A 12,656-nucleotide genomic window follows, 5' to 3' on the forward strand; every position below is an offset into this window, starting at 1 on the left:
TCAGTAAACTTAAAAAGTAACGTAAAATTTTCAAAATTTACTCTCGACAGGTAATTTTAGCTCCAAATTTAACGGGCATACGAAAGTTGCATAATACCCCGTTTACACGTGCTTGGATTTACTGCTGACAATACGTATTATCGCGGCCATAACAAGAAAATGCACGTGTAAACATATTGTTTTATCATGCAAGTTGCAAGATTGAATGCATGAATCGAAAAAGTTCGGAACCTTCTGAATTTTCACGCAACATTGGGGATTTGTTCTATATCTATGTCTGCGTAGTAGAACGATATTGGCAAACCTGCCGGTCAACTGATTTTCACGACCTGTCAAATAGTAACCACTAATAAATAGTACCATAAAATGACAACATCGTGTCTCGTTTACTCTTGAAGAATGAGATTGGCGAGACAGTCAGCACTTTTACGTGTAAACAGTTATTATCGCGATAGTTTAAAATATACACGATTGCTGCAAGTAAATCCATGCACGTTTACAGGCGCTATAAGTAACTAATGGCAAGACATTCTACAGTATTACAGTTACATTAATTCTGTATATAAGTTAATTTTTTATTTTTTTTCGTTGCAGTCGCTACTCACCCACGTGTCTCGTGCCACGAAGAGCACGCTGAATAAGCTGGGTGTATTCACAGTGTCTTCCTTCCACGCCTTCATTTGCGCGAGGAGTCCATCGCTCCTCAACAACTTGTTGGCTGGACGCGGCGCCACCAAGAGAAGACCTCCGATGCTATCCAGGTCGAATAGTGGCTCCAGTCGCCGTTCATTACAGGTAATTCGACTACAATATATATTATCTATATACTAGGACTAGCAGACTGAGGTGGTATCAGATGACATTCTGAAGGCTAAACTCCAGATTTAACTACGCGTATGACCTAAAATTTATATTGGCAATGACGACATGCAAATCATAAAACTAACAAATCAGCAAAATTTCAAACTATTCGAGGTGAATGAAAATCCATACCGAAGGGAAAACTATAACTTCACAATTTTATTAAAATCCAACACTATGTCATTATAACGACAAGCTGTCTGCAAGACCTAGCGAGACAGACTGGCGAGAGCCATGGCATATAATATGTAAGTGTCTCTATCCAGTTGCTGAAATTCAGCGAAAATTTGAGAAAAGCTGGCTTTAATACTTCTAGGCAATTGCCTGCGCTACCGCCTACTACACACAACTGTTTTTTTGTTCAAAATCTATATTTATAGAATCACCGGTACTAAAATTAATTTATTTAAAAATGTTTAATTGGTGAACTAAAAATATACGTCATTTTTCATTGCCAACCGTAAATACTAAAAATAGGTATGTAATAACAAAATTTGTTATTACATACCTATATATTGCAAGAGTATTTAATACTCTTGCAATATTTACCAAAGTATGAGTCATATTCACAATATATATTTTGTAGTTCACCCCATTCGAACCCAATTATGTGTCATTCACGAAGAGGTTTTATAAGTAAAGGATCCTTTAAAGAAAGATTAGGAATTATCATAAATCACAGTCGTATAATATATATATAATATCTATACAACAAGATGGCTAACGACAAAGAACAATTTTGTGTATTCAATGCTATTTCAATACCTACAATTTTTAATTAAATTTATACAGGTACTCTCTGAATCAGTACTTTTACAATATAGTTGATATTTTGTAAAAAAAAACTGTTTTGATAGATTCAATGTTATTAATGCATTTTTATTACAACGTTTTTCTTAGCTCGTATTCTTATTTGTCCGGTGGTTCTTTGTCCGGTACAAATCTTGCAATCAATTTTTAACTAACTTCCTGACTAACTAGACATTTGAAACTTTAACACACTTAACTTCGTTGTCAGTGTGTGTTTACCTTCGGTGAGTGTACACGACACCTGAAGATGCCAAAAGGCAAAACCCGGGTCGCAAAAAACGTCCTATTTGAATAGTACAGAGCTGGAATCCATTAGAATTTAAATGCAAAAATGCTATAATAAATCACTTTATAAAATCTATATATGAAATCAAAAAAACTATTTATATAGTAAGTAGGTAGGTGCTCACTCCACATAGTTTTATAATATTCAGAGGTGGTTATATTTACAAACATTAAAGACGTTCATATGAAATTTTAACGTTAAGAAAATATATCTAATAATATATAGGAAAAAACTATGATTTCTAGGAATGCCAATTTAAGACTTTCAGAAACAGCACACCGATGACGTCTACTTAGATTGTCAATCTATTTATTTGTGTCACAAAACGACGAGTACCAAAAAATCGCCCGAGGAGCAAAAAGGTCCGTACAGTTGAGTTTGTCAGTTGACCTTGCCTTACATCTTCTGCTTCTGTGATTTTTTACTTTCACTCAATACAATTCAGGAGGGAGTCGGCAAATAGAGTACCTAGTCAAATAAAGTACATAATACGCTTAAGCTGAGTTTCCCTCGAGCCAAGTCAAGATAGCCGCGGAAACTCAGACGGGAGCTTTCTAAATATTTTTGTTTTCCTCGGCACGTGCTCATTCGCGGTGGAAAGAGCCTTGATGTGAAAATATTTCTCGAAAATCAACATCCAGCATTAAAACAAGCCATAGCAATCTTTACAACAGCGTAGGCGAAAACCCTCCTGGGACATTTCAAAACTGCTTGAGAATAACTTAGAACAAAATTGAAAAGATCGTTTCACAATCACAATTGTTTGAAAATAAATCTCTTACTCGTAACGTAAAATGTTTTTATTCATTTTTTAAGATATTATGTATGATTTATTCTTTAAGAAAAGGTCTTATCGTATCTACAAATATTTGAATGAATGAATTACCCTTATTTAAACCTCAGTAGCCGGCTATATGATGTGACCTCCGTACTTTAATACAAATGTAAAGTTTAACTTATGATTTTTTTTACCTTCTTGGCCGAATAAGAAAAAAATATATTTTGCAAAAGATTAACAGTTAATTTATTTATTCCATAAAATAATCATGACTTTACAGTTATATAATAATAATATATGATAAACTGGGCACAGTAGGTAAGTTATAAAACAGTTATAGTCCCAGTTATACACCCACGGTATCCGCGCGGCTTGAACGTTGAACTATCACGCCGTGGGTCCCAGGCTCGAATCCTGAGTCTGGAAAGTACACATATTGTTTTTCAATTTGTGTCTGTCAGGGTATGGACCTAATAGGTTGAGCAAGTGGTTGACATCCATTTCTCGTAAAAAATAAAATCTGTTAAAACAAACCTCTACTATTTGGAGGCCCATATTATCCTATTAGGATCGGACATGGCCGAAGGAAGAAAATAGTATTATTTATTAATTATACACTTAAACAATATATAAATAAATAAATTATCAAAAAAAAATCTACATAACACAAACATGGACCTCTCCAAACCAACCGCCCCGCACAACACTCAGTCTTAATTGAGCGTATCACGAGGTCCTACATTTGGATGTGAAGTATCAGCAGTTATTTACCCCTGAGAATGTCTCGGGAGCAAATACCCAACTGAGATTGCCACGCTCTCAAATGATCTTTGACTGAGTTTACTGGAATACGTAATTGAATAAAAAGTTCCATGGGAGAGAAAGGCACGGAGACTTAACAGAAATAAATGAAGGTAATGATATATAAGATACAAAAAAGAACACGGACTTACAAAACTGTGTGAAGAGATCTTCACGTCAAATTTTTAAAAGCAATATAATTGGCCTTCGTGGCGACCAGGTCGGACGGCCCGATGGACCCAACAGTTAGTTGGACCAACTTAAGTATCTCTTGCCTCTCGGAACACATTTTCAGATATTTTCAGAGTATGTGGTTTGCATCCTGTAGTTCTCCGCCACACGGACATGTTGGCCAGCTAACAAGTTTAGTCCAAGCTCATATAGCTTGGTAGCGAATCCACCATGGCCTTTCAAAAAGTGACTGGTGTAGTGATCAGGAGTTAATATGGTTATCACCAATATAAACAGTACATACTTATTTAATACTTCAACAAAAAGTATTACTTAATTCTGTCACTAATCTTTCGTAAAATAATAAATTATATTATTGATCATTGTCTACAGTATTTAATAATTTAATACATATTTTTTACTATATAACTATTTCAGCTTTCAGTTGATGCTCCAGAAATTAAAAACCAAACATGAAATTGATAAAAAACCAAGTTTTTATATTTTATTAGAATTATCAATGTAGATCTTCGAGCTTTTTGACTGCAACAGCTGGCATAGATGCATGCGTCAGCGATCTCTTTTACATCACTTCACATTCAAAATATATAACGGATTAGTGTATTTTAAGCAATTTTCTACTATTGTCATTAATAAAATTACTAAAGTATTAATACTTTCATTATCCAAACTATATCTTATCCATATCTACAGATGTGCAATACATACCTCGTTTTACCCCATGTATATAAGATTCTAACGTATAGTCAAAAATACGTAAGTTTTGAGTAAGTATCTCAATTCACTTTTCTTTATCCTCTCCAGAGACGCTTGAAGAAACAATTTTCAAACACGAATATGTTACTAATCATGCGAAAGGTAAATTATTGATTTATAAATAATTACAAGATAAAAAGAACTTTTTATATACAAAGTTTTTAAATTTTCTGTTGAATCATACGATAAACTTGACTTGACTAGCTTAAACGATCAAAAAAAATGTACTTGATAGAAATAACACTGAAATGTCATTTTGACATGTCATATTGATTTCCATAGTAACGCACGTATATATTAATAAATTAGTTGCTAGGACCCCAGACCCCTAGCAACCAATAATGGTGTCGAAATAACTTTTCATACAGAACAGAATTAACTGAAAATGAATTGAATTCTACTTAAAGATGGCTAAAAATATTTAAAAATGCATTGGTATCGTGTTCTAATATATTCTAAAAGTTTTAAATGTCTAGCTAGTCGGGAAGTTAGTTAAAATCGATTCCAAGATTTCTACTCGACAAATAAGAATACGAGCTAAGAAAAAGGTTGTAAAAAACGTTGTTATAAAAAACGTTGTAAAATACTATTAAGCTAGTGGCTTGAAACTTTGAAGCATTTAAAACAACGTCGAATATTTTATTAATTTTATTTGTAATTTTAATTAATTAGTTTTAAATATATTTTTAGTATACATGTGTCGACAGTGGATGATATTACATTATATAATAATTTCTATTCTCATCATATTTTACTACCTTTCAGTAAAATGCACAATAGCACTGTAAAATATTTTATCTGAAAATAAAATAATACAAAGAACTCTTTTATTACGTACAATCGACTTATTATTCAATAAAGAAAGTTCCCGCTGAAAACATAAAAGAATGTAGACATCCCATCATCGAAAAGGAATCTGAAGTTATTCGTGATTGATATTTTCTCGTCAAAAAATGAGCGTGCAGACGTTATATAAGTACTAGAGCAAGGAATCTAAACCTTTCTTAGCCAAGAAACTCTTTCAACGGTTAGTTATGCCTACGGACGCCTTCCGGTAAGGGCCTTCCACTTCCACTTATTCTGTAGTTTTTGTAATAGTGTTTTTATGTTCACATAAGGAGTATGGACAAATAAGATGAAAGAAAGAAAAAAATATATTACTAACACTATCCACGCAACAACATCGAAAATAACTTCGATAATATCATCGTTTCCGTGTAAATTCAAATTTTAAAAAGTTTAAATAAATAATATACTTATATTCTTTTTTTAACACTACAACCAGGTCATGAGACCCAATCATAGTAGTGTAATTATCAATTTAAGATAAACAATCACAAACACTTAGGCTTTGAGAAAACACATAAAATATATATCATTATGACCTCACTGAGGATAGAACTTGGGAATAGCCGTACGCACTGGACTACAAGGGGCGCCAAATGTAGAGTATCTATAAAAAATTGAGACTTCAGTATGGTTTGCATTAAAATGGGCTAATATCATTAAATCATTATTCATAACAATCTCACAATATGATATAATTAAATAGATAGGTTTAAAAAATCTTTGAAAATAACCCTTGATATTCTCAGGTAACACAAGTAACTTTTGAAACACTCTCTTGAACAATTTACGTTATTTATATGTGCATGGATTTACTGCTGACAGGACATATTATTGCGGCCATAAAAAGAAAATGCACGTGTAAATACATATTATTATCATGTAAGTTCCAATATTGCATGCATGGATAAAAAAAAGTTCAGAAGATTCTGAATTTTCACGTGACAGTTGGAACTTGTGAGATAGTGGTAAATCTGCCAGGAAAAAAATGAAATACACCGCGCAAAACATTTTTTTCGTTTACAATTTTCACAACCTGTCAAATAGCACCATACAATGACAACATCGCGTCTCGCTTTCGCTTGAATAATGAGATTGGCGAGACAATCATCACTTTTACGTATAAACAGTTACTATCGCGATAGTTTAAAATACACAATAGTCATGCCAGTAAATCCATACACGTGTACAGGCGCTATTAGGATACTTTCGTGTGTCGCAATTTGTGCAATTAAGTGTTTACATCGTATACTCTAACAACATCCTAGATTAATAGATATTGTGGTTTCTTTTTTATCTAGTTCTAATTTTCCACACCAGTTCACAGCCTGGGAAAGCACTGATTAAGCATCCCTGCACAGACATATTATTTCTTTGCTTTACATTGGAGAGACAAAGAAGCATGGTGAATATTAATTCCCGTCATGGGCAGCATTTCGCGAGCCTGACGAAGGTTAAGACGAAGAGGGAAAGAAAACGCAAAATATTTCCAAGAAAGAACAGTCGATACTTGTGGCACTTCAATCGGACGGTTGCTACCTCTCACAAAATAATAATTACTAAACAATACACGCAATGGTATTTGGTTGAAATAACAAGAGGGGGAGTTCTTTACTTTTGCAGTGCGGCTTCCGAATCGGGCTTGGAACGTGAAAGGAGCTTTTTTTTTATTAATTCCAAGCTTTGGGTCAAAAGACCGCGTTTTTTTTTTTGAAAGATTAATTTGCTCTTTTGATTTTTATACAGCGAAATAAAATGACGGAGCTTTCAAAAAAAAGGAATATTTTTTAATACCTTGTCTGTATTATTCTCGATGGTTTATAAATTAAAAATAATATATAAGTTTATTGGTGAATACAAACTTATTTTCAAGAAATTTTACATAAGTCTAATACTGCTTACCGTACAATTTTATTATATAAAATTAGGATTATAGGGAAGATAAATGTATAATAAATTCTCTTGCCCACATTCCCAGGTGTCTTTATATTACGAAATTAAAAGTAATTACAACACAAAACTTTAATATTTATGTCTTAAATATTTTATTTATAATAACTGTTTTACGAATACTCAATAATAATTTTATATTTGGAGATCACGAAAACGCCAGTTTAATTCATTGAAAATATAAAAAGTTATTTACAACTATAATGAAGATATTTTATCCGGTATCTATTGATATTTTTATCGTAGGTCCCTACTCAAAATCAGTTGTCTTATTAACAACATAACAAGGTTCAATAACAGTAGTGTAGTAGTAGCAGTAAAAATCGTATAAATAACTCAGGTATTGATAAAATCATATAGGTAGATGTATTATGATCGCACTACGATTTTAACCCGGAGGCCCCGAATGAGAAGGAATTGCATTACGCAGTAGACTTAAAAAGTCCCCAGATACGAATATTTTATCATATAATATTTTATAATTTCAACAGAAGTTTGATTATGTGGTAACGCTTAGGTACGCAAATCTGGTTTCTTCCCTTATCGAGAAGAAGTACAGGGCTAATTAGTTTATTGTAAATTATCGCTATCGCTGACAGTATTTAGATCGCAACTGTTTTATCATACTGTTTCTTTTTTATGCCTAAACTATCAAACCTTACTAACAATTTTATTATAATGTGGTACATTTATAGTTATTTTTTACATTTTTAATACATATTATGATATAAGAAGAACGTTACGATCGTGATAAAACAATACCTCGTATGCCACATGACACTATGTATACATGAGATGAAAAAAATCTTATATAATCTCTATAATTCCATATATATCACGTATTTTTCGTATTCTACAATTATTCTTAATAGTGAAATACTAAAATTAAGAATTTTTATGCATTAATAGTGACAATAGAGAGTTTTTTTCATCTCGTAATTTGTGGTATACGAGGTATTGTTTTCTCATGAGCGCGTTATTTTATATTAAGTTGACACTAGCAAAAAAATGTTAAATATAGTTTTAAATATATTGAATATCATCATTTAAACCTGTGTTTTTTTCTAGATGTCTCGAGAAGAATCAGACAAGACAATAAAGGTGTCCCTGCCGGAGTTAGCCCAAGCGGCAGTGTCAGTGAGAGACGCCATGAGTGTTGAAGAGTTTCTCGCAGCAGCCTGCGCCAGAAAAGCTCTGGCTCCCATGGAGCACTTCGTCAGGGTGAAGAAACGCAGAGATATGGAGGACCACAATTACTTCGTGCCCCATCGTAGTGACCTCATCGAGACCTATGTAAGTGTTTCTTTTTGTATTTATTACCTATATAAACTTGCTATGAATATTTTTTCTTGGTGTTAACTATCAATTCTTGGTGGAAATACATATTAATTAAAATAAAATACAATATGTAGTTTATTATTAATCTGGACTGGTTTCACCCGCTTTGACAGTTGTGAGAGTTGACAATGTCTCAAGTAGAATCAGTACCTAATACATAATATGGCGTTTTATTTTAATTAATAAAATACGATTACTGTATTTTTCTTTCCGTATCATATCAGGCAATTTCAGTGACAGATGCTTCTTAAAATCAGTTATATAACAGTTTTAGTTATATGAACATCGTCACACTAGTTAAATTATATAAATTGTTGTAAATGTAATTTATTAGTTTTCGATTAATTCAGTTTCAAGAGTGAATCAAAATATATGCGATATGTTCCTTAGTACGTTAGAGTCGAATATTGTTAATTAATATTTAAGGCTCTTGATAAAATCAATACCTACATACTGAACAAAGACCATAATTACACAAATTTGTGCTAAGTAATAGCAATTAAAAAATACGTTTTTCCTTTAAAATAACTTACGTTTAGTAAACCTTCTTGGACTATAACCACCTTTAAATTATTTTTATATACACATTTTAAAGACGTTCAGATTATTTGTAAGTATTTTTTTATGTATGTATAAAAACCTTTCTGTTATCTCATTTTACTCTTTTCATACTTATATAATAAGACTTTGATGAATGGTTAACCTCTAAAAATATTTAGTTTTTTTTGAAGAGCAAAGAACATAAAAGTTTCTAAAAAAATATATTCGCCTGTGACTCTGATTAGATTCTCTACCCCTTTACATGACTTTACTACAAATAAAGACTATTAGAAGTAACTAGGTACTCGCTATGGATATAGTATATTTTTTTATGTTACCTGCCTAAACTGATTTTTTCAGTGAAAAGGCGTTCATTATTTTCATTTCAAAAAATTGCTCTTCTTTTCTTTATAATAAATCATAATATATTTTTCATGATACTATGGCAACACGAATAGGTGTACATATTCTACTTTCTTAAAATAAACAAGGCAATAATTTTATTGTTGATTAAATAATGATGAAATTCTATGTTAAATTTCAAATTTCCAAACGCATAAAATAAGATTTACATTACGTACCAGGTTTGCAAAAAAAATCTTCGCTTTTTTATTAAAATTTCGATTCGTTGTAGGTAAGAAGGTTAACATGACCTAACTGTGTTCATATATCATGTATACGTAAATTTATATCTTTCAACCCTCGTTTGGGGGATTTTCTAATACTTCACCCGTATTATGGTACGTTTCAAAGGAAACCTGTTAATGAAACGGTTCTTACTTCTGTTTATTTCTATACTAAATGAGCGATATTTGACCCAACTTATTCACGTGCGTTTAACTTTTACGTAATGACGTGAATTCAATGTTGCTATTCATATAAAACCAAGTTCTTAATTTGAATGTCACAATTTTTTCAGGATATATTTTTAAATCTCCATTGTTGAATGATATTCAGAAAAGTTTCCTTTATAATTTATTTTTATAGAACTGACCTTTAAGAATAATACACGTATTTAACTAAAATTTTATGTTTTGAAACAAACCTATTTTGAGTCGACAATAAAAGTCAAATAAAATAAAATTATTTTAAAGGTTAAAATGACCTTTGCAAAGAGTACGTATGTTACGCCGAATGTGCGAAATTAACTATTATATGAAATGGGCAAAATTTTGGCTAATTCTTGTAATAGTCAAGCCCGTTGCCTTATTCATGAATTAGGTAAATTATCTGCCGAGTACGTGGATTCGCCAGGGTATGGAATTCTTAAACTGTCAACATGAGAGTAGAAAAAGTAAATTTAATACGGATGGTTTTATTAGTTATAATTGGATATAATATAATATTATTATTATTAAGTAAGGTTAGGTTTTGTAATTCTGAATTCAACTGAATGTACATTTTGAGGTTAGCTAACAAGTGTCAACAAACTATCACAAACAAACAATCGACCATTGCACGATTGATACTCAAGCACGAATCAAATCGCGAAAATACCTTTTAATAAAATTCTTCCGTTATCATATTATAGTTCTAGATTTTTTTGCACATAGTAAATGGATATGAACGTCATTGAAGTTATTGATTGGTCGGTATATTTTTATATTATAATCAATGACATTTGACACATTTGGTTAGTTTGATTAGTTGCAAAAAATACCACCGGAGCGCGACCATCTATTTTGACCATAGATAATATAGACGTAAATTTTGACCAATGCATGAGCATTTGACACATTTAGTTTAGTTGCAAAAAACACCACCGTAGCGCTACTATCTAATTTGTCCAATGCATGAACTAGACAGAAAAATTACTGCCGAATTCACGCACTTGGCAGAAATTTTGTCTAATTCATGAATATGGCAACGGGCTTGCATTTTTCATGATTTAGGCAAAATTTTGCCTATTTCGTGTTATAGTCAATTTCGCACATTCGGCGTAACACGTACACTGTTAATACTCTATGAGAAAAATAAGAATTTTGAAAAATATACCAATACTATACTAATATAGGTGCCTAGCTATCTTCCTTTTCATTTCGTCCCCTATTGAAGGTTTCCAATATAAGGGCAATTTTAACTTCATCGTCTGCTACCTGAAATAGTCTGGTAGAAGTGCACTCGTGCAATACACGGAAATTCTTCAACTATGAAATTTAACGTTTTTTCGTTCGATCTTCTCTTTGTATATACGTTATTCAGTCGTTAATGTATTTAAGGTGATGCATTTTGTCCTCTCATATTGGGGGCAAAGTTTTTTGGTTTACATAATTCATAGAACTTTTTCGCACTTTCCAAGAAATTTGAAAAATTCATATGCACAACTACATCTGGAAGCCGTTTATTTTTCGTGATATCATCCATTTCTCCATATGATAGAAAATAATTATGTAGATAATACGCATGATCTTAAATTTAGGTTAGGAGTTATTGCTAAGGATGTGTGTCATTTTGAGAAATGCACTCCTTGCCATCTCAAATAAAACCGATAACTTCACCTATTTGAACTTTATTATTATTAGATATAATATACAGTCAAAAGGTGTCTTTTTTTAAATCTTTATATTCAAAACACAGCCAGATCTAATGACATTTGAAAGAAAAATTCTGGGCGCAATATTTTGAGTCAAAAATGAGTGTTATGAATACGATATAACTAAAAATTCTAGAAGGAATTTGGTGAACCTGATACAATTAATTCAATATACAAAAATTTGCCTACTAATTGGGCTTTCCATATTCAACAAACAGATTTAAGCCGACTAATCAGACGTAAACTAGAATGTAGAGGATAGTTTGGAATGGGCACGGTGAATAGAGGATACTATATCCCAACGGAACTGTTGAGGTTGAGACCCACGAATGATGATGATGATTAAGTTAGCAAGAGAATATGCTTAATCCCGACGTTATTAATGACCTCACTTATAGTACGCAAAGTATTTAAGCAAGTGAAAGGGCCTTGCAAAGCTTTCAGGTGCTTGGGAGCGTAAAAAATGTGTTGAGGTAACATTTTAAGCATATGTAATGTTGAAAAGGCGCCCCTCATTAGATGTGTCCGAATACGAAATTCGCTCACGTCTGCGGCGCTGCTTTCATAAAAAGCAGGTTTTTGTTAAATAATAATTGTGAAATTTGCATCGAAAGGTTTGGTCTGGTTTGGTTTGGCCGCTCGCATGAAATTCTAATGCCGCAGTAAATTAGGCCCCGAGACGCGCGGATGGCTAACGAGGGTCACCTTGCCTTCTGCGTATCTCAGGACTTTTCAACGTTCCCTTCCCATGTATTAAATTATATTTTCTATTAAATAAAATAAAACTTTGTAAATATTATTATTTGATTATACGATTCAAATTCATATTTATTTATGCACAAAGGGAACATTAAAAATTACAAATTCAAGACGTTTACAACAAGAAATGTATAAATAAAAATAAGTAACACAATGAAAACTGTGTAATAGTATATGTATTTGAATAGCCGAGTTCTACATTGTTC

General features: G+C 32.1%; 1 protein-coding gene across 1 annotated transcript in view; it reads left to right on the plus strand.

Moving 5' to 3' along the window:
- sif (guanine nucleotide exchange factor still life) overlaps positions 1-12,656 on the plus strand; it is a 386,622-nt gene that overhangs the window by 264,877 nt on the left and 109,089 nt on the right. Inside the window, exons 24-25 of the mRNA XM_085952659.1 lie at positions 595-795; positions 8,349-8,573. Of these exons, the coding sequence (XP_085808785.1) occupies positions 595-795; positions 8,349-8,573 (426 nt within the window). The remainder of the gene's footprint in view (positions 1-594; positions 796-8,348; positions 8,574-12,656) is intronic.

Source organism: Rhyacophila brunnea, unplaced genomic scaffold (assembly GCF_057557595.1).
Source record: "Rhyacophila brunnea isolate RB1 unplaced genomic scaffold, BYU_Rbru_1.0 scaffold_3, whole genome shotgun sequence".
NCBI lineage: Eukaryota > Metazoa > Arthropoda > Insecta > Trichoptera > Rhyacophilidae > Rhyacophila > Rhyacophila brunnea.